General features: G+C 48.2%; 1 protein-coding gene across 11 annotated transcripts in view; it reads right to left on the bottom strand.

The window, feature by feature from the left end:
* LOC108921135 (FERM domain-containing protein 4A-like) overlaps positions 1-23,703 on the bottom strand; it is a 72,437-nt gene that overhangs the window by 17,885 nt on the left and 30,849 nt on the right. For all 11 annotated transcript variants that reach the window (XR_003797685.1, XM_029252036.1, XM_029252035.1 and 8 more), the window contains exons 3-11: positions 19,240-19,334; positions 18,957-19,049; positions 15,273-15,357; positions 13,849-13,905; positions 13,369-13,391; positions 9,573-9,656; positions 7,549-7,614; positions 7,346-7,403; positions 6,568-6,654 (exon numbers count right to left, since the gene is read on the bottom strand). Coding sequence is in view for 10 of the 11 variants with exons in the window: in XM_029252036.1 (XP_029107869.1) it covers positions 6,568-6,654; positions 7,346-7,403; positions 7,549-7,614; positions 9,573-9,656; positions 13,369-13,391; positions 13,849-13,905; positions 15,273-15,357; positions 18,957-19,049; positions 19,240-19,334 (648 nt within the window). In the remaining variant the exon portion in view is untranslated. The remainder of the gene's footprint in view (positions 1-6,567; positions 6,655-7,345; positions 7,404-7,548; positions 7,615-9,572; positions 9,657-13,368; positions 13,392-13,848; positions 13,906-15,272; positions 15,358-18,956; positions 19,050-19,239; positions 19,335-23,703) is intronic.

Raw genomic sequence — 23,703 nt, 5'->3', positions numbered from 1 at the left:
CAGGGAAGCAATCCAAGTGCGCACACACACTCTCTCACGGCAGTACGCTCAGAAGGAAGGAAGGAAGGGCTTTCTGTCGTAGTGAAAGTGCTCAGCTCTTTTCCCCCCCTTGGTTCCTCTTTAAAGCCCCCTGCCGTGTCGGTGAAAGTTGTTTCCCCTACTGTTGCCCGTCTCTCAGTGCCTGTGTCTGAGTGTGTGAGCATATGTGTGTGTGGGGGGGGAAGGGAGGGGGAGAGAGAGAGAGAGAGGCTGCAGGGCTTGGCAGGAGGGATTCTGGCCCTACCCCTACCCCATCGCACCCCTCCCACCTCCTGGGGAACAACACTTCCTCCTCTCACACGGACGCTGGGACAGCTCAGCGAACGTATCAGCTGCGCGTGGACCTGGTCAGGCCAGCGGGTGGTTTGGAGGGAGGGCCGAGCGCGGTTCGCAAGGTTCCCTTCACGCGCGATGGCACGCAGACGTTCGGCTACTACAAGTGTAATGTTCTTTCTCTCTCTCCCTCTCTCTCTCCCAGTGAAGAGTGGTGTCCAGCTCACAGGGCTGCAGTCCCACAGAGTTCTAGAGGGTCTATAAAAGACCCCTTTACATGTAATACGGTCTGGGTGGGGTCAGGGAACTCAGGATAGACCAGAGATTATGTACATCCCAAGCGGTGGAAGCTCCGCAAAACACTTCCTTAACCGGAAACTATAGCCGGAAACATGAATGGTTCTTATTTCTGTGTTAAAAACTATGTACTGCAATATGTCAGTGCACTTCTATTTTTGTTTAAGTACCCCCCCCCCCCCCCCCCCCAAAAAAAAAACACTAAATTTGAGATATAGGGAATATGGCTGAATCGAAAAAAATTGTCTAGGCTGGGACACAACAGATGAAGTAGTGAAAGGAGGCTGGTGATAAACAAAAGCCAAAGTGTGCTCACTTTAGAAGAGAGCAAGTGGGTTAACCTGTGACATAAAAATTGCCCATAAAGTTAAAAAAAAAAAAAAAAAAAAAGTATAAGAAATTACACATGTAGCCATTACTTACACAAAGAAATGCTTAAACATCTCCATCTAAACACACTAATTTATCATCCGGCGGCTGAGTGTTTTTTATTAATGTGCTGTGGCGCCGAAGGGGCTCGGATGGGAAGGTGTACCGGCACGAACCCGGGTCACAACCCTTCGCTCAAGAGTCCAGGAGCCCTTGGAGCACCAGGTCTACGTTCACTTAGCGAAGCTGCCCAGAGCCGAGTATTAATATAAAGCTCGCCTCCGAAGAATGACCTTGGAACAACGAAGTACAGTTACCACAGGGGGACACAGGGCTTCGTTGACAGCCACAAGGCTGAACCGTCCACTGCCTTCGCGAGCCCAACTAGTCTAGCGGACAGATGACCTCACCGAGCACCAGGGCCGACGAAGGCGAGCACCAAAGTTAACCAAGAGCTTTGGCCAATGGACAGCGGAGGAACGAATGACTTTTAAGCGGACCTGCTCCACAAACACGCACGCTGCTTCGGGTTCGGTCGATCGATCAGTTCACGCGGACGCTGCGTCTCAAGCCCTGGACAAATAATATTAATCCGGCAGAATATTTCGCCATCGAGTAGCGTTAGTGATGGTGCTGGAGAGCTCCTCACCGGGCGCCCAGCGTTGCGTGCGAGGCGTGCTTTGATCCTCGGCTACATTCTGCTCGGCTGTCCAAGTAAATGGAGCGTGGGCCACCCAAGCGTGCCAGCATGCAGCCATACAGCAGAGAAGAGGAGGAGGGGGCGCGGGAGCAGGCGCGGCCGCTGGAAACTGCCAGCGCTTCCAGTCCGGTCCCCGTGCCGAGCGCGGGCACGTCCTCGCGCTTTGGCAACAACATCAGCGTATTGGCATCGCGGCGATCCGCTGCAAAAATCACCAGATGAGCGCAATGCTGTTTCTGCTTTGCCTCTTCTGTGCTGCCCGAAAGGCCTCCAACGCAAGAGACCACAGCGTCGCGTCATAATAAAACCAATACGTTGGGCACCGAACATGTGACTGGTAAAGGACTATAGGGCGACGGGCATCTTACGAATTTAATCTGCTTTACTGAAGACGCGGAGGCTGTCAAACCCAATTCAAAGTTCTTCACGATTCAGATCCTTTCCATATGGTCTTCGCTGCAATTTGCCATATCAAACGAAAAGCTACATCCACGACATTTTTCTTTTCGCAAATGTGTTCCACGTGCGGGGTGGGAGGAACTTCCAAATCTGCATTTAATAGGTGCGTGCGTGTGTGTGTGTGTGTATATTCCCCCCACGTGCCATTTTAAATAAGGCCTCTGTTAGTGGTTTAGTACTGTGTTCAGTCAACCAAGAATCAACCATTGTGCTCATTTCTTTATGCGACAAAACATCAGAGAAGAGCAAAGATGAGGAATCGCACGATAAGTACCTGAACGTCACGCTAATAACAAAATGCACGTGCCCCACCCCCCAGTGAAAGCCTCCTTAAGGCAGAAGCACTGAGCACAGAGAAGGCGGCGATGGCCTCCCACAGCTCTCCGCTCGCATCCATGTTTAATGAGAGCACGCGAGGCGTACGAGGACGTCGTTCCTTCGGGCACCGTTTCATTTTACATGCTTTTAGTGCAGGAAACGCTTGTTTCCAGCAACCATTAACAACTGGGTTAAAAAACGAGCTGTCGAGCAACAGAGACAAAGGATAGCAGCAGGAGCACTCAAGAAAGCCCTGGTACCAGGAGGTCAGACGGGGAGGGGAGGGTTAATCGAACAAGTCATATTCATCATTGTGAGATATTCATTGGGGCGGCCAGCAATGCGAACTCGTCATTGTTTCAGCTCGGACACGGCTGTCAGTGCCGAAGCCTCCGCCCCCAGCCTTCCCCTCTCCATGCTCCCCTCCCTTCCTGAAAGGGATTCCAGCTGGAGCTAGCCACATACGCCCACCCACCCCTCCCCCCCCAGCCTCTCAACGTGCCCATCAAACACACACACTCCCGCAAACACGTTGGATCCATTCCCTTGCGGAGCAGACGTGCTAATGTTTCCAGTATGTTCCCTCACCTCGTTCGAGACCCACAACCTTTCTGCGGCTCCCACTGGATTCCCCATTTCCTCGGAGAAAACGCTCCACGCTGTCGGACAGCGTGGCGCGTTCGCTGCGGACGCTCGTACTCGGTGGCGCGGCCGCAAACTCCGAAAAGCACGAGAGGCGGCGCTCAAACTAGAGTGCGCAGCGTGTTACGCAAATCCTCCTCTGGTTGCGGCTTTTTCCACATCTTCTGGATTACTGAATACAGGAGCGAAGCTGGGACACCAAAACTGCAAGAGTGGGAGGCAGATCAATTTCTATCGGTGACAAACATACCAAAATAAACTCAACCAAACGCGCCAAGACTCCGTTCGATAACGATCCATGATCCCGTACATTTTATACCGCGGTAAAACAACAGGACTGTTGGGATTTTGCAAATGTCTGCATAACCGACTGCACGTAAATGTGGCCAACATCTGTGTCGGAATAGCCTGGGGAAACTTAATTTCAGGACTATTGGTAAAGAGTGAGAGAAGCTTTATTTGAGGGGAAAATGCAAAATGGAACAGAACTCTGGGCCGCCAGCACGCTGCCGTGGAGGACAGCAGAAAACACCACGACGGGATTCGTCTGCTATATCGTTCACCACAATAACCCATTAAAGTTCAACAGCAGCTGAGAGGAGACACTTTGGTGGTGGCAACATTTTCGCTTACGAAAAGAAAAAAAAAAACACTCCCTTCAAGGACTTATTTACAGAGGTACCTGGTGGCCCCGATCTCAGAAGGAATACCACGAATGCAAGATGATAAATTTCGGGCAGTATATTTAACACGATCATTAAAGCTATGAAAGAACCTCTGATTAAAGCTGCTCTCGTCCAAAGACAGAGCTTCAAAACCAACATTAATTTCCTTCCCAGACAACCACTTTATTGTGAGACACAGACCTGAACTCTGGCACAAACCATTTGCACAAGTTCAGTGGGACGGACCCCATTTCTGATGCCTTCAGCTACGGTAACATCAGTATTTTCCCCGCTGGGCACAGTGATCGAGATGGTGGAGCAGGAACGAAGGAGAGCTCGGCTTCATGAGCCTCACCTGCCTCAACGGGGCAGAAGAGCTTCTTCAGCCCTGGACATCCTCAACACGCACGGTGGTGTCGAGTCTTCTCCCGCATCAGTCTCTGCTCACTTGACCGCCCACTTCACCGACCTTCAGAGCGACACAACGGGCCACAAAACGACCTTGCGAGTGAACGCTACCAGCTCAGCTCTTCTCACCGAAACTCTTGAGGTTGGAGGGACTTTGTTTAAAGGAGGAAGTCAACAAGGGGGCTCTGGAGGATTCTAACTCCCGGGCACAATTCGGAGCCGCGGCCAACGATCATTAAATATTCGGCTCTCGCTGACTTTACCGTTTCCCTCCCCGGCTCCTGGTGAGCAGTGCAACACAATTACCTCAAAGCTCACCATCACACAAGAGAGGCTCCAAACCGAAATGCCCCAATTAGCTGATCTTCGTGTCATTATCTGAACACACAACAGCTCTCTCCTATATCCTTCTCTTTTTTTGTGCTCCTGGCAACATAAAACACAAATGTCTTGTTGAAACTTCTGAAGATGATTTTTTTTTTAAAGTTATAATAAATAGGGTCATCTGGGCTAAATAATCCTACATGCACGCACACACCATGTCCTGCTGGAACACATGGCAGATCTGGAGTGAGATCAACGTGAGCTGAGACCAGTATGGGCCACAGCAGCCAAGCCTCAGAGGTGTTACGGCGGTCCACCGTTCCGTCTGTGAGCCGAGAGAAGAGAAGTGACGGTGCACCACCACCCCATCAATATTCAGGCACCGCGGCGGTGAGAGGCAACGATAACTCCTGCAGGCTGGAGAGCCCCAGTGAAATGCGCCAAGGGAGCATTTCACAACGGTGTTGTTGTTCTCTCCTTTAAAGTTGTCATTGACGGGCACCTCAGACCCACTGCACTCTGATTCACCCCAAGCCGGTGATCAGAAGTCACCCTGTACGTGGGAGGCCTTCCTCGCTCACGCTCCGTGGTGCTGCATTAGACAAAAGCATTAAAGATGCCACACCTCTTTTTTGACAGCACTATTTCAGTCCATTCATTCCATTAGCATTTGCACAACCCCCTTCCCTTGCATGGTCCACTCTGCCTGGCCATCTGCCATGGGTCACCAGAGTAGCCTGTTCCAGAAGGACACACGCTACCAAGGCTGTACATCAGAGGCCTATTTGAGCCTTACATGATGAGAGCTTCGTGACATCACGTGGGCCCCTCTTTCTGAACGACTGCCCTCCCTTCTATCTCTTGAACTCATTTACATTTATTCATTTAGAAGACGCTTTTCACCAAAGCGATGTATGTCTCAGAGAAATACATTTTTTACGGGACCTCATTTAAGACGATGGGCTCTGCTGCAACCAGACATTGACAACGTAAGTACCAGTTTGATGTGAGAAGAGCTTACCACCTCCTTCGGCAAACTAATAGTGCAGGAGGAGATCGGAACGAACAACGGTGAAACTATTACAATTACAGCGCAAGAACCTTCAATTTTGTCATAATAGCGCTTGTAAAGAAAACAGAGACTGCGGTAATTCAGCTGTTGATATTTAAAACCACAGTCTTTTTCACTACAAAGCACAAAAGAAACCATGAGAGCGCTTGCGTAAAGTGCCTTCTTTCTCAGGACCAACGCAGCGTGTGAACAGCTAAAACCATCCAGGCCAGGAAGAGGGTTGGAGGACAACATGGGCATCATCATCAGTCGCTGCAGCCTCTCGAAGTAAGGAGCGAGCGAGGTGAAACGCCAACCCCACCCAAGACAGGCAATCGAGCGACACGGCGGCGTTGGTACCGCCGAAACGCACGTGCGATGCTGTGGATGATCGAAGAGGCACGTTGCTGTAAGCTTCGATCGGAGGCCGTGCACGAGCGGCGTCCAGAGCTGCGCTCCGGAGGGAGGAGGAACAAGAGCTGCTCCCAACCCGACACGCCCCAGGAGGCCCCCCCAGCTGTTAACACAACTAACACACAGCACTCTTTTCACTGGAGTCACCGAGGTCAGAGGTGAAGACCAGCAGCAGGCCTCAGGAAAACAGGAAGTGCAGCACCAGGAACTAGGAGACCTTTAGCCACAGGCGGCAGTAAGCGGAGCTTTTATTAACAGACACGCAGGAGAAACGTGAGCAGTTCTGGTGAGAGCTACTGTTAGTTTCCATTTCTCCGGTATTTCCTCAGTGCCATGAAACCACTGGAAAAAACACTTACTCAGAGAAGAGCCAACACTATATCGCACCCCGAGACAGCAAAGGGCACGTCGTCATTGTTCATCATTGTTGCGCTACCCTGCCCTAAACCTGCCCCACTATCTGTCTGTTTTCTTCCTTTAATCTGATGAGTCACACGTCGCTTTTTCGAGTTGCTACCACAGACACGTCGTAGAAAACTGTACTTGACACAACAGGATAACCAGTGGTGCCGCGGAGTAAAACAGTAAGAGCCTTGAGAAAAGCTTACCTTTCTTGGCTTCACTTTGTCCTGGTAGTCGTACTGAAAAATCCCTTTATAACTCAACCCCAGCCACCACGGGATGCCTTGCTTGTCCTGTTGCGATCGAAACAGGGAAAGACTCGTAACAGGCAATGAAAGATTATGGAATACACGACTGATACCTCAAGAGCGGCTGGGGCTAAAGGGTTAATTGCCTGATTTTTCATTCATCATGACTACAGAAAGGATTATTCAATAGCCCTACGTGACGAGCCCTACTGAGAGAACCGTGTTCAAAGGAACAAGAGTACACCTCATCTGTCTGAGCGAAGCCGTCTTCCTCACGGGATGCAGTGCCAAATGGAAAAACACTATGGGAGGAACAAATTTAGGTGGAACTCTCGAGGTGCTGTGCTGTGCATTTAATGTGAGTGCAGACCATAAATCCCAAGTATTATAAAGAGGCAACAGATCCCACTGGAGCGTCTCTTCAACGAGAGCCTCAGGTATCAGTGCGATGTGGCAAACCGGTGCGGCGAGACGAGTTCCGAGCTCCTCTGGGATCCGCCGCAAACTCTCCCAATCACCGCTGCATGTGCCACACTGGGCGGCGGCCGTCAACTGCATTTGTTTAAATCCAGGAAGCCGTTCGCTCACTTCACAGAGATGCTAAGCACTCTTGGCACAGCTAACAACAGCTGAAGCCACCAGCTCTATTTGTCATACATATTGTCAAATGCGAACCGTGTGCTTAATGCTAACAGAAGTCATATTGAATCGATGTCCAGATTTTACAAAGACTTACCTTCACAGCATAGTAATGGACTCCATACGTGGGCAGGGATTCCACGATGCTCATATAACTGAAAGAGAAGAAGGAAACACAGGCCTCAGGGAGTCAGCTGGCCACGAGGGACAGCGACACGCAATTAACGCGAGAACCGGTGTAACGCAGCACAACTGCTTTGACAGCTGCTCCAACTGTAGCAGAAGCTCCCATAGACTTACTTCACAATGGCCTGGCCCCTGGACTGACCGCTGAGCTTCTTGTAGTGCTCTATGACACGGTCCTCACTGAAACACAAGCATCGCACAATTTTACTTGACCACATAACAAGGAAGCTGACCGGGACCCTGCAGAACAAGTGCAAACATCATAACGAAGAGAAATGAACAAGGTACTTTACCCTAAATTGCTCCAGTTAAATTACCTAGCTGTATAAGCAAGTAAATAACTAAGTACCTTAACGTTGTACGTCGATCTGGAGAAAAGCGTCAGATAAATGAATAAATGTGAATGTTTATTGGGGATTTATTGGCGGCACTGCATCGGTCGAGTCCACAAAGCGTCTGCGGTACACTGGAGATGAGATTCAGAGCGGATTCTGACACCACCTCTGACGCAGGGTATTGATTTTCCTTTGGAAAATAATGAGCTTTACATTCCACAGTGGGACAGGGAGCAACATTTAACAGTGTTCTTGACCAACTGTGCGGTGAAGAAATAAACACAATCAATTACAGGTCAAATGTCAAAGCGGTGTCACTTAAGAGGAATAGTTTCTCATGAGTGTTTAGATGATTAATGTTTGTGAAAGGACACAGGCACCGAGAACATCGGGGGCTCAATACAAGATGATTGAAACTAATTTAGGAGATTTCAGCTCACGGCGGAATTAAAGAGCATCGGAAAAGGAGCAAACTGTCCATGTTTGTCCAGAAAGACAAAGACACAGGGAAGAGCCCACTCCGTCTCGCGCCCATGACAATCCCTGCAGAAGCAGGCATTTGTGTGACATTGTACCTTTTCTTTTTTTTTTTTTTTTAATTAAACATGATAAGGCTGAAAAGCTGAGTGAGCGAACGTGCGACCCGGAATACGGATGTACTGGAGGAGGAGGAGATGTCAGCACCGCTATTGGAGTAAGTTATGTGGAAAAGCTGCAGATCAGAACGGGCTCTGGAAACAAGTGGTTTTCATGATCAGGCCTGTGTAGCAGTGCTAACACAATGCCAACACAGAGCTTCCTGCCACATCGCACGAGGAACACTGGCATGAAGTGTACTCAGGGAGGGTACCACAGTTTTGGGGTGGAACGGGGTGGATGGGTAACCGCAGCTGCCGGCCTCTGCTGTGTCTACCAACTTGGTGTATGTTCTGCATGGACTGGAGGGCACCTGCTGAAGCAGGCTGGGCCACAGAGAACCTGAACACCAGGTACACCTCTCCTGCTACAACAGGCAACCCTTCAAGGAGACTTTAGATCTTCTGAAGCCTCCATGGAGAAGGAGGAAAAAAAAAAAAAAAAAAAAAAAATACATGGGAAGGATGGAGGGCACTGACAGGAAGCTGACTTCCAGCGCTCCTTTTCATTTTTATCCTTAAAAACGAAGCTGCGACACATCAGTTATTCCATCACCAGATGCATGGCTCCTGCAGCAAAACGCCTGCTTCCCCAACATCGCTGCCCATGATGCAGACGTACTGAAAGGAACATCACACTTCCCGTCAGACGCTGCAGTCTACCTGCTGATCTACCCTGAATACAGAACGTCAGCACTTCCTACGGTACCACCATGACAGTATCGGCAGAACAGCACAAGAAAGGAGCATCATTATTATATGACATTCTGGGCTCATGCATGTGTTTTACAGTTAATTCGGAATGACTAAAAAAACAAGAATGATTAAAGTTTACATTCACTGAATGCCACAGCACAATGGTGGGGGAGTGGGGAAAAAAAAAAATCCTGTACATAGAGCAGCTGGTCTCTCCCATCGAGGGGCTGCTCCAGTGCAGCACTGTGCTTCATCCATAATTCATCTAATCGGCATCAAGATAGCAGCACGTGTGCAACGAAGCATGACTGGACTCCGCTGAAGGCCTCACTTTATTTAATCCCTTTTAAAACAGGACATGGAACGTTTTCTGAAGGTTTTGCACTTATTTTCAGACCTTTTCTCTCGAAAGACGGACGAGCCAGCGAGTCGGGGGTCAGGATGTTGCCGCAAGGCCAAAAACGGCACTCACCAGTAAGCCAAGGAAGGGTGCTCCTTCAGGGCCTGGGTCGGCAGTGCCGGAAGCTTCTTCAGATCAGCCCTTGCCACTTCATTGCTGATGGGAAACAAGAAGCGGGGGTGGGTGGGGGGTTTAAGTCATCATGAGGGTCGTGCTAATAATGAGACCACATGACATTGTTCATCATAACCTTTTCTGTTCTTACATGTGCCATTTGATTATAAACCCCAAAAGCTAGTATTTGGGTATCGGGGGTCTTTGTTCTGTTCTTTTGTTCCCATGCAAACACAAAAAAGTGTTTCCAGTCTGATGGCAGGACAGTGTCCAGCTCTGCCTGACTTGGGTGTTTCTTCTGCAGTTTTGCAGTACGTTTTTGTGTGTTTAACGCAGTCTGCGGGGGTGGGTTCATTCAGTCGCACTGGATTGCGAGGGGGATTAATATTGTTCCCATGGGCAACAGCTGGTCCTTGGGCGTCTCCAAAAGAACAGCTGTGGAGGAAAGGCATGAGGTCCAGGCCTTCATTGCACACACAGACCCCCCCCCCCACCGGTCCCATGTGCTGGACCCGTGACCGCTCGTTCATGTCTTTCAGCGAAGCGACTCACCGGAAACCACGGGTTTATGTCACATTCCAAATGAGAGGGTCACCATGTGTTAAAATGCCACTATTTGCTTAAGGGTACTAGTCACAAGCCTCTTGTGCTTCTGCCTCATTCAAGTCCCTTCAACATCAATAAATTACTGGTAGTGACTGGTGATGGACAATAAGCAATCTGAAAATGTTTTTATTTCAACAAGTATAAAAAGCCTATTGGATGCACATTATCTCAAGTAAGCAACATGTAAATTTTACCTTTTGCATACAAGTACCTGCACTATTTTCAAATAATCTGTTGATAAATAAATGATGCTGCATCACACAGACTGATATATAGAGAACTCCCCGATAAAATTATGTTATGTTTTCTAATGCCACAAACATAGCACTCTGTACAAGAATCCATACACATCGTAAGTGATCCTAAGGTCAAAAGTGCCATTAAAATTCTGAGTATAGATTTCACGACACTTATGAACACTCATTTCAACAGTAAAATCTGATGAAAGCCAGTGTAACCAGAATGGTTATGAACTCTTGGGTGTTATGATGATCTGTTGAAATGTCAGAAAAAAAAGGGGGGGGGGGGGAGTAAGAACACACTACCACCTCGTAACATGTGATAACCTGGAGGTCATGAGATAAGAAAAGTGGTTAAGAAGTCAACAACAGCAGTCTCACTTCCAACAAAGCGCCTTGTGCCAAGCAGCGTACCCTGGTGCACCTCCTCTTCACAGCACTGCGGAGAAAATGAAAACACGTGCTCCCTGCGGTGCTCTTGTGGAATGAAAAATGGATATATATTAAAAAAAAAAAAAAAAAAAAAACCTCCCTCTCACCCCCACATGGAGGGATGTGTGTCCCCTCTTCAAGCTCAGGTCCTCTACCAGAGACCTGGGAGTTTGAGGGTCCTGTGCAGCACCTTAGCTGTTCCTAGGACTGACTCTTCTAGACAGAGACTTCAGATGCTGTTCCCAGAATCTACTGGAGCCACTCTCCCACACAGCGCCGAGCGCTCCTATTACCACTGGGACCGCCCTGGCCCTTCAGCCCTTGGTACTTCTCGATCTTCTCGTGCTCCTTTCTAATATTGCTATCGCTTAGGATTGCCACATCTATCACAATTGCCCTCTTCTCCTGTTTGTCGACCACCACTATGTCTGATTGGTTGGCCAGCAGCTGTTTGTCAGTCTGGAGGTTGAAGTCCCACAGGACCCTGGCTCTGCTGTTTTCAACCACCTTTGGTGGCATCTCCCGTTTGGACTTGGGGACTTCCAGTCCGCGTTCTGCACAGATGTTCTTGTACACTGTCCCAGCTACTTGGTTATACCTGTCAGTGTACGCTGTGCCAGCTTGCATCTTACACCCTGCTGCTATATGCTGGTGTGTTTCAGGGACATCTTTGCATCTGTCTGCTATGGTAGACCCCGGCTTCTATGGATTTGGTGCTTAGAGCCTGTTCTTGTGCTGCCATGATCAGAGCCTCCGTGCTGTCCTTCAGTCATACATACGTATGATATGATCGCTTAAAAGAAATTATGGTACACAAAGTCCAAGCTGAATTCCTCCATCACTCAAATTTTACACACAAAACAGGTCGATACAACTTCTCCATACTAACACAGTTCCGTACGAGTGAATGTCAGTGAACCTCAAAAGGAAGCCAGTCGGCAGTTTCCATGCAGTTCATTACATTTATTAATTTTTGTGACGCCTTTCTCCAGAGCAGCTTACAATGTTAAGGTACTTACAGTTATTTACCCATTTACACAGCTGGGTCATTTTACTGGAGCAATTTAGGGTAAGTACCTTGCTTAGGGGTACGACAGCTGGAGGTGAGATTCGAACTTAGAACCTAAGTTCAAAGGCAGCAGCTCTACACACTACACTATGCTACCAGCTGACCACACGTCTATGAACTATGCACACCTGAATGAAAAATAGTGACAACAATGAGCTGGTATCGGAAAAATGTTTCAGAAACTCTATGGAAAACTGGAAATGGAAGAAGCACTTAGTGCTTTACGGCCACAGGAGAACTGGGACACGTGTTGTTGTGCGAGCTCAGACAATTGCAGGAAGCTTCACTGTTGATCGGGCACCACACGGGCCAGTGTGTGTGCGTTTGTGTGTGCACGCGCATTTGTTTGCACGTGTTTGCTTGTTTGTACACGCATCGAGCACTTGTTGCTGTATCTCTGAGCAACACATGGACTGGCACCAAGGAGTCACGGAGAGACTGTAGTGAAGAACATCTCCTTTAGAGTGTGTTACACCTGAGTGTCGGAGGGCCTGAGTGGAGCAAGTAGGTAAAACTGGTACAGCATCTGGGTAAAGTGGGAAACGGGAGCTGAAACTTGGTAAAGGTGGGGTTGTTGAGGTCATCATACAATGAGAAGAATGAAGATGGGGAGGTGAGAGCCACCAGCGCAGGGCATGAATCTCACAAGGCCAGAAAACAGCACATTTGTACACCTCTGCTAAATGTTCTGCTTCTTTTATTTGCCTGTACATGACCTTCATGGTGAAGAAATGTTCTTACAAGCCAAGGAAAGAAGGGGAATTAGAACCTTTGTTCCATCACAGGACATCAGGGAATTCTGCTCTACTCAGTACAGGAGCGGAGTAAAGTGTCAAAAACTAGGAGTGTTACACAAAAGCGCCCAAAGTGCTCCGTTTCGCTGCTCAGCTGTGCGAGTACCGAGAGGCGATGGCAATGCATAGACATCCAGTCGGGTGTCAAGTCAGGCAGAATTTGTACAAGAGAAGCCAACAGACAGAGCTTGGCGTTACACGACAAACTTCAGATACGGAAAGTCAGTGTCGTTGGCATGGGAGTGCACTGCTAGGAGGGAGTGTGGGGGCAGCAACACAACTTGAAATGTCCTGCTCTGCAGCACAGCCTAGAGACCAAACGTAAGGCTGCATGACTCCCAACTGCCTCTCAGTCCCTTTATCACACACAGGTGCGATGATCCGTTCCCCTCCGACACACTGCATTTCACTACATCTTACTTTCCCACGGTCAAAGTCAGATGAAGCAGTAACAAGACATTCGCTGTTGAGCAGTCATGGTCAAGCCTTAGGGTTAATATGAGGGCAAAGTAGGGTGACAACAGGCACAACTCAGACAACATAGAATAAAAACTCAACTAGAGCTTATAAAAGTCAGCTTAATGTAGTTAGTGTCATACATGAAATGTGCTCACCTTGTGAAGTCCCCTTTAGCCTCCTGTGTTGGGAAAGCAGAGGACACACGGTTAGTAACAGACGCTTCTTTTCTTGTGGCTCAACTAGCAAGGTGATCACGAGGAAGCCGCAGCATGAGTGATGATGGCACATTTGGGTCCTGTTGACTCCTGGCAAAGACCTGAGGAGCCGAACTCCAGGCTCTTCCTACAGCACATTCCCTTCAGCCTGACTTTCCATGAACTTTTCAAATAATTGCCAAATTATCCATAGGAGAAGACTGCCGGAGACTTCTAGAAAGGAGCTCCCTTCCTGTGGGTTTACTCCACTGTCTCAACTTTGAAAGAAAAAAGAAACCCCAAACTGCAGGTTCTGACATATTCAATGAAGAAAAGTCTACTACTGCCAGCTAAACTCAGAGAGGGAAATAAGGAGACGAGGTGTGTCATGAGCACTTGGAAAAGAAGCCAAATCAAAGTGTTCACTGGACTCATGGTTACCTGAAGGATGTAGGAGGCCAGTTCAAAGACCACCTCACTGTCCACCTCAATGAGCTCCTGAAAGGGGTGAGAAGATGGCAGAGTTACAGCAGACCGAGAAAAAGCAATGCTGCCAGCTGGGCCACGAAGCGTGTCAAGTCCCGTCCCTTGGGGATCTTTTAAAGGCACGTATGGGTAATCAAAGTGCCTCACCTGAACCGCAGACACGCGAAGAGAGCGCCCAGCGGTCTTCAAAAACAGCCTACTGCGTTTTACTCACCACTTTACTGCTGGGTTCCACGCTCATTCGAAAAACTAGATAAACACAGGTTACGCATGGCTGTTTTTCCAGATGTGACACTTGAACGTCTTGATTCACAAAAAAACAAATGTGAGATACAGCGGCAATATATTCTCCCAGCTGCAGGTCCTCTTACCACGCTAAGGGGAGAGTCTAAAGCTAAACATTTCCAGCCCACTTCACTCATGAATACCAAACGGCGGAGATCTCTTTCAGGGGCGTTTGAGGTGATCTCTAGTCAAACACTTATCTCTGTCGTCCTAACAGTGTTTTCAGCGGATTGCCAAGAGCGCAGTGTCTCCGTACCCGAGTGTACAAGGAATTCTACTGTCCTTGTGTTACAGAAAAAGTAACTAAAGAGAGTCAATGTGAAACTTCTACGTATACGAGAAGCGACCTAAGCGATAACCATACTGACCACGCAAGGAATCGTTCCAGGGTCATCATACTTTACCCAGAGCAGTGTAAACCATGGTACACACAGCTTATAGTAAAACTGGAAAAAAAACCACATAGTACCTCACTACAACCCATACGTCTGTCAAACAAAAGCAGTTTACATTTACATGAATTCATATGTCAGACACTTTTCTCCAAAGCATAGAAAACACAATGTGTTCATTACATTAGCAGAAAGAGACACTTAAATACAGACACGTAATTCTAAAATACAGTTTGTTTCTGTCCACCATATGAACCAATGTTCATCACTCGAGTAGCTGCACAAAACTTTATCTGAATATCGACAATTCCTAATAATAACTGTATTTTTTTCAACATTTACATTACAGGAGTAGCTGTGTGAAGGTTTATCCGTTATTCAACAGTTACGATCTCAAAGTTTTAGAGCATTAACATTTACACATTACATGAACTTAACAGATCGTGGGAGAAGTGAGTCCGGAAGACTTTTATTTACTTTATTTACTTTATAAATATAAATAAGACCATTTAAGGAACTACCAAACTGTCCCACATTCTATTTTCCAATTTGCATGAACGATCCCCTTGTGGATGATAGAAGAAACTGAAGATGCATTGAAAAACACAGGCAATTACAGGGGTGTCTCTCACACACACACACACACACACACACACACACACACACAGTTTCACTCAATTCACAGAAGAAAAAAAATCTTACCTTGTAGATACAAGATTTAGCATTGAGGAAAAACAGCTCAATCGTTGCATTATCCTTTAAATAGGATATACTCTCGATGTAAAACCTAAAGTAAAAAAAAAAAAACAAAAAACATTTGCAACAACAGAACCTTTTTATTTTTCTGTTTTAACTATTCAAGTTAAAATGACCTCAGTTAGAGAAAGGCATAAATATTAAAATGTAACATGTTAGAAATAGTACTCAGTGGAGTTACACAGAGGGATAAATTAGACTTGAATGAATATTGGAGAAAACATCCCAGGACAGACACCTCCAGTTCCACCTCTGTATTTAGAAGGTAAATACACAGAGTATTTCCATAAAAGGATCAATAAGTGTCCCTGGGCTACTAATGAGAGCCACTAGGGGTCGTCACACACAAGAATATGACCTTGAGCTCAAGTGTGGCCCACATCTCATTGTCCTCTTGGCGGACTTCGTCAAGAAGCACAGCAGGACATGGGGGCAGGACATGGGGGCAGGACATGGGGGCAGGACAGGTGCGCTCCGCTCCATCCTTACTGTCAGACATGCAGATCTGGCTGAGTGTGTGGAGGACGATGGGATGGGATGGGACATAAGTCCACAGGGCTCTGTCCAACAAGGTGGAGAACCTCAGACACATGAGTGCTGCTCTAGGTCACACCACTCCAGATGTGCAGAGTCAAGAGTTTACAAGGAAACCAGCATGTCGCCCAGCATCTCACACTCTCCTCCAGTAAGTTATTCCCTTTCCCACTATGCTACCGCCTTGCTGTCCCCACGCAGTCCTCAATTCCTGCCACGGAACAAATGACCCAAAATAACACCCCCCTCCCGCAGTCATGATCTGGAAAAGCAATAATCCAACCAAGGTTAGTCAAGTTTTATTGGCCAGTGCTGAATGCTGAGGTGTAATCTTGAAGGTAAAGTGATTTCCCAATATCGACACACCGTTTAATCAAGGCTTTAAATGACATCCTTAACGCCAAACGAGTGCATTCTGTATGCACAGGGGCCATTTAGCACCTTGCGATCAATATACAATCAGGGAGCGTAGTGGGGGGGTCAAGTCAGGAAGCCCTGTGAAAGAACACAGTTGACCAACGAAGCCAAGCTCATACAACACAGAGCACTGCTAGTGAACGTGAGCTGATGAAACCAGAAATTAGCTGGAATTATTCAAGTGGCACTTGAGGTTTGCGGAACGGTTCTTCGATCGGTCGGCACAAAGCACCAGGTCACGAGACAAAAGCGGGGGTCCAGTTTCACAGCAGACCCCAGCCAACTTTTCACCAGCATGCTGCACAGGTCTTATAACATTTACATGACATTTATTCAATTATCTCCCACATCTTTTTCTCCAGAGTGACTTACAATGTTAATGTACCTAGAATTATTCACCCATTTATACAGCTGGGTAATTTTACTGGAGCAATGTAGGGTAAGTACCTCGCTCAAGGATACTAGAGCTGGAGGTGAGGCTTGAACCTGCAACCTTTGGGTCCAAAGGCAGCAGAGCTAAGCGCTACGCTGCCAGCTGAAATATGTACCAGCTTGACGGCAGACCACATGTGCATCTTCATGTTCAATAATGCGTATACAAATACTTGGGTGCAAGACGGATAGAGAGTGCAGTGCTACACACGCCGCCATCTGAGCAGCCGCAAATTCTCATTCTGATTCAATAACTTGTGAGCTTCTGCTGTATAAACGGAAATCTAATTTACGGCAATTATTTCTTATGAATTGAAAGTGAAGGGAGACAATGCCTGCCTCTGAATGAGGTCATTCTTCTGAGTCATGTGATCGCCATGTTCCAGGAGTTCTACTTGTGCTCACACACATACACAAAAGCGGAACCCCTACTGGTCTCCTGAGAACCTCAGCATCCATGAAGGCCGTACTACTATGTGAACTTGTGTAAATCCATGTTACAGCACCAATAACACCTTAGAGTTCTGGATTCACAGATACCATTACTGGCTAAAGTGTACATCTCAAGACGAACGTAAGAGCAACAGGCTTACGAGTAAAGGCATGAGGACCCAACGCTAAAGGGTTCCACTGGGTACTGTGTAGGAACCACAGGCCATGATGGATCACTTTGTAGGACACAATGAGATGAGATGTGACCTTGGTGGAACAACACACCATAACACACTGGCGTAAAGCTGCCTGTTGCCTGTGCAGATCAAGTGCAGCGCAGCAGTGTGAACCTCAAGGAGACCTACTGTGCGCTGAGGTCCACGTGACGTTTCTCGGGAACTGAGAAAGCAGAGGAAACGCAAAGCTTGCGAGAAAGATGCTGAAACAAGCAGCCCTGCGGACAGACCATTCCTGTTTGCTATAATTAACATGCTTGTCTACATCAAAGATTAATGGAAGCCACAGCAGCCTGTTGGACGGGGGGGCTCGCAGGGAATTTAACCCCAGTGTCAAAGCAATTTCACAGGTGCTGATACACCCGCCTCTTCTAATTGACCTGTTAATTTGCCTCAATTAGCAAACCGAACCGATGGTGCGGCATCTGCTTCGTTATCAGGGTGCTGAGCATCTCTTATCTCTCACGTTGTTTTGGGCCGTTTCCACGGTGACAGGCTCCTCCCACTGAATACACCGTGCTGCTTGGCACCATCCATGAACAGGATGCAGGAATTATCTCCAAACTGCACAGTGTTTTTGTTAAGAAAACCATAAGCCAGACACTGCATCAAAAAACTAGGGATTTTTTCTCCCTCTTGCCGTTAAAGGAACTGTATGTTGAGTATGTGCTGAGTGTCGAATTCAGGCAGAAAGTGCCACATTCGATAAGCAGTGTCTCATTTCAATAGAGAAAGATAAGCAGAGAACAGCACATGTGTGTGTGTGTGTGTGTGTGCGCCAGTTAGTAAATCCAAGCTCTTGCCCAGAACATTTTATGCGACATTTAATATTTTACCATGGTCCATCACCGTGATGTCACTATGCTATAATGAGTGTTGCTACTCCAGCTTTGCATCCAGGGCCAGTGAGCGGTGGATGGACACTCAGCATCAGCCTCCACTTAGTGGTGTGAGGATCCAGGCCGAGAACCCAGAGTGTGAAGAACGCTGGTTTGGAGATGGAAGACACGCCCCATGGTTGCTTCAAATACTTAGTGATTTCTCACTGTTTTCAAATCTCTTCTTCGTGGAAAATCTCTGGGGCTAAAAGCAAAATCCCACACATGGGACGGTGTTTCAGAGATACAGGCTGAAGTGATCGTTTCCCCATCCCATCTCATGCATTCATAAATGCAACCAAGTCCTTATCGAACCCGTTCTCCACACAGGCTAATTTATATTTCTTGCACGGTGCGTCTCCTCCAAGGCTGAACCACAGTATTTCTTTGGATTTATCTTGCATGCATAATGAAACAGCACTCAGTCAGACAAATGTACTGCAGGTGAGGGTGTCTGATTACCTCGCTCTACCGCTTTGGGCTCCGCGGTTGAAGGATGCACGAGTGGCCTCTATCCCCGGAGCACATCATACATCTCTCTCTCACACACAACACACAACACACACACAACACACACGCATCGGAGCTGACAATGCTCGTCTTCTACGGTGACAAGAGGGTGCTGCTCAGCGCCCCAGCAGGCTCACTGGGCTTCTCTGTGAGAGCGGCCAGGGCTCTGATGTGGACCGCCGAGTACCCACCTGACGCAGAAGAACAAAACCACAGGTCCTGACTTCTTGGGAAACTCGTGCTCCAGTACCCGGCGGTCCAGCTGCAGCCAGCTGAAGTGGCCCCTGGAAAACAGTGAAACACAATTTACATTCACAACTGGGTACTAATGGGTATTAAGTCCTTGAGGGACACATTTTCTTCTCAGCTGCCCCCTACCCCCAGTGCACACAGACACACACACTTTGCTGGGTCCTCCGTACGCTTTCACACAAGCTTAACTTCAACGCTGTGTGCCACATGCCAAGTACTCACGTTTCATCTGTGTACGATATTCCAAAATACTCCTTCTCCTTCAAGTTGAAGTGGGAGGCCACCAGGTCCAGGAGATCTTTTGCCATCAGTTTGGGCTATAGGGTGAAAGAGACGGACGTTAGCCTGCGCTGAGGGTCAGATGAACAGGGCCATTTCCATCGGCGCTCGAGGAGGCAGAGCACGCATGCGCTTCCGATGTTCTAGACAGGAGGCGCAGAGAGCATGAGCACTCCGATGGGTATTGATTCACTGCAGTGACTCAGCAGCTAGTTGCCGGGGGAGGGTCTGCAGCCGCTCGTCTATTACTGTCGAACTAAAACGTCCTCACGGTTCCCCCAAACATCCCTGCCTTTTCCAGCATTCAAAGCTCACGTCAAGGTGTGCTCTCTGGACACGGAAACAGCACGAGAAAACATTTATGCGGAGGAGCGTATGAAATATGTATGAACCTGCTGGCCTGGCCAGACGTGCACAGTTGAGGGCGTTTGGAAACACTTTGCTGGCAAAGCACTGTGAGCAGAACACCTTGTGTTTTGAAGGATCTGATCGCAGACCTGAGCACACGTTCCATGGTCACCCATCGACATGTGAGGCAGACAGCTCGCCGGGGACACGTCTGCTGATAGCAAAGCGGTCGAGATGAGGTTTTCCTCAGGGTATAATCAGGGATGTAAACACAGCAGGGGAAAGGACAATCCCAGAACGTTCCAGGATCACGAGGTATCATTAGGTCTGACAGGCATGATGCCAGGGGTGACCTGCCCCCAGGGGTCTTGCCTTTGCGCCACATGAAACTCAATGACAAAATGTTCTAATTACTATTTTTCTTCAGCTCTGCCCGTTTCCAATTAACTGCAAGGCAAAGCAACAACAATCATTAGACGGACATGTTCTGCCCAGACCTTCCCAAAATAGCCCCAGATGCAGAGCAATGTACAATTAAACATTCGCTTCCCTTCCAGAGGCAGAGGAGGGAAGCCTGCAGTGCATGCTGGGTGAACGGAGCCTGAAGTCAGGCAAGCAAATGCTGCACTAATCAGAACATTGTGGAGACAAACCTTCCTTACCATCCCTTCAGAAAGAGAGCATAAGCCTCAGCTTAATAGAGACTTCTTTTCTGGTTCATCTCCTAATGTGTCTTTGTTGCTTACTCTCCATTCTCACCGTAGTAACTCTAACAACTGATTAGCAAATGTCCAGTTCCGCAACAAACCAAGTTCCTTCTCAATCTATGCTTCCATTCTCTCAAAATCCACCACGGGGAGGTGGGAACGCTCAGTTTCAGTGAAGTCCCGTTTCCTCAGCTGCACTGTTCCCTTTGGTCGGCAGCAGCCCGGACACTTTAATGGTGTAATGTCCTCCTCTATAAATGCAGCTTTAGACGTTGATTATGTTCTATTTGTCCAGGGAACTGTGGGACTCCAGATGTGGATGGGTCCTCAGGTTGCACGATGAGGTGCGGTCTGCGCTTCGTTCAGACGCGGTAAGAAAGCAGAGTCCTTCGACTGCAACTATCCATCACCCTGACCTGGAAGGCAGCTAGAAAACACACACACACACACACACACACACACACACACACACACACACACACACACACACACACACACACACACACACACACACTCTGACTGAAGCTGAGTCGCAGCGAACCGGATCCTAACCCGGCAACACAGGGTGCAAGGCTGGAGGGAGAGGGGACACACCCAGGATGGGACGCCAGTCCATCATAAGGCACTCCAAACGGGAGTCGAACCCCAGACCCACCAGAGAGCAGGCACAGGCCAAACCTGCTGCGCCACCGCATCCCCCTGCAGCTAGAACAAAAGTAATTTAAGAAAAAAATAAGAAAAAATTTCAATGACCCATTTCTTCCATGACTTGGCGATGGCCAGACCCCTTGTGCAAAGATCACATGCAGTTTGACATCTGGGGCACAGTGACAGTCAACTGGCATCTTGACTGGTTTCACGCTCACGTCGGCAGCTCACGACCGCGATCCTTCCTGGAGAGCAGAGCCTGCAACCTCTGTGACACAAAGACTGAGCAGTGAGTCCTAATGCCTTCAGATTACTACAGTGCCATGAACATTAAATGCTGCAGCTCGTGTCCTTCCCCAGTAGCCTCAGGAGCAGCGAGACCCACTTCAGACTTCATCCCCACACACATACCCATGTGGCTTGCAGCAGCTGCCACTTGTAAATGGCTGTTCCAACAGTGCCCCCCCCCAATGCCGGCAGCACCCAAAAGTAAACCCCATTAAAATGCGCTTAACGTTGGCAGCTCATAAATTACATTGATGCAGGTGCCGCTCCTATGAAACTGCCATCTTTTCAGCTCATACAGTAGCCTGCCTGTACTTAACAAATTGCTATTGACGAGAACATCACGCACACATCCACGCAAAGTCAGCGCCACGAGGGTGCGTCTGGCCTGCGGGAGGCAGAGATTTAATAATGCTGCGCAGGAGGGTGCGCAACGAGGGACCCTGCGTTAACTGGCGGGTCAGCGATGATCAGTATTAATATTGCTGGACCTCCACGCTGCAGCGGGGGGCTTTCGGCGTCCGTTAATCAAGGGTGGGTGGTTTCATTCCTGCAACGCAGCACCAACGTGAACACAGATGCCCTCCATGGAGATGCTTGGTGGAAAGCTGCAGCACACAGCAGACATACCTGCAGACTCATATTCTAACAGCTGCTGCTCGTATTAAATCCAAATGCTGTATTTTAGTGGCGGGAGTCACACTGTCCTCGCTGCAATCTGGAGTGATTATCTTTGTTTCCTGCTCTCACCAGCGTGTCAGTGTGAGGACGGTTACCACGGGTGTACCACACCACATACCTTCTGACAGTCGCAGGGTGTGCAAGTAGACCCAGTCAGGTAAAGCAGGGATCAAGAGTCATTAAGAGCTCAACCCACAAACCAAATAAACCTACAAAGTATTGAGTGTAGCTGACTCTGACACCCTCATCTCTAGGACACTCATCTCCTAGGTCACTTATTTTCCGTTTCTGGAAAGGAGACGAAAAGCTGTGGAATCTTCTAAAATGTCCTTCTTAAGTAGCTGCTTCATGGAGGCCATGGCAGGTAACCAGTAAGAATAGAGGTTCTCTTCACAAACATCTGATGGAGGATCGCTGCATTCGGCCTCTTTAAAGACACATCCACAGATCCTCTGCAATGCCCCATTTCACATCCTGCTGTTGACTCAGAGGAAACCCTGCCAAACTCCGCATGCTTGTGAGCTGCCCTGGGAACCCCATCCTGAAGCTTCCGGAACGAGCTGGACTTCAGGCCCGAAGAGGAACGTCAGACGATGCGGGGCTCTCTGGTAAGATGACCCAGAGGGCAGTTCGCTGTGGCAGGAAGCAGAATATCTGCTTTGCGGCACAGAGGAGAATGAAAAATGTGAAGAACTGCATCTGAGCTCCACGCCACCACCCTCCACAAAGTCACCGCACCCCCACATCCATGCAGGGGCAGTCAATGTGGATGTCACTCACCAGTAAAATGCACTTCACTTGCCGTTAACCTTTCTATCACATTTGTCCGTTTGCAATATTCTTTGGGGGGAGAAAAAAAAAAAAAAAAAAATTTCTCATTCATAGGATGAAAATGTATGAGAAAATGCTCCTCTGCAGGTAATGGAGCCAATCAATTCAGAGCAAATGCAGCCTGGCAGGTTAATGCTTGTTATGTGAAATTGGATCTGATGGAGGAGGGAAGTAACAGGAGATGGGACTGTGGGGCTGATGCACTGCATCTCTGGCTGAGACTCAGCAACACAACCTGAGCAGCTCTTCATCATTTCTCTTCCTTCCGAATCTCAGCAAGGCAGCCAGACGCCAATATTTTGTGCATCCAAATTTCTTGCGTCAACCTGGCCTAGACACATACTGGCATTGCTACATTTCCTTTTACGTTTATCCCTTTGACAAGACACTTGTCTCCATAGCGACATATAAGACAGGAGTAAAATGAAGTGAGAGTACAGTACTAAACAAACGGTAAAACATGGAAAGGCGAAGGCCGGATGTGGCTGTAATCTACAGGATGTCCTCAGGAGAGCTCTTCCTTTTTTACCATCTGAAAGAAAGAAATGCAGAGCTCGCATAAAGGTCAGTTCATTCTCAAGAAATCTACTTAAAAGGAAAAACTGGCCAGGGGGGAGGATGTGCCCATTGCTGGGTCAAACGGCACATTTTTACACAGGCTCACACAAATAAATATCCCCACCGCAAATCCACATTCGGTTCCATCGTGCCCCTTGGTGGGCCATCGTCACTTGACTTCCTCTCACAAATTGCTGCTACGGTGCCGGCCGTGGTCTTTCACACCGCTAGTGGACTTGAGTGCGTATTGGGTTCCCCCAGTAGCTGCAAGGGACACCTTGAACTTCGAGAATTCAAAATGCGCAGCCTTTGCCAGGAAGTACATTAAAAGAAAGGTACTTGTCAGTAA

Source organism: Scleropages formosus, chromosome 5 (assembly GCF_900964775.1).
Source record: "Scleropages formosus chromosome 5, fSclFor1.1, whole genome shotgun sequence".
NCBI classification, from domain to species: domain Eukaryota; kingdom Metazoa; phylum Chordata; class Actinopteri; order Osteoglossiformes; family Osteoglossidae; genus Scleropages; species Scleropages formosus.
This window is presented reverse-complemented; position numbering and strand designations above follow the sequence as displayed.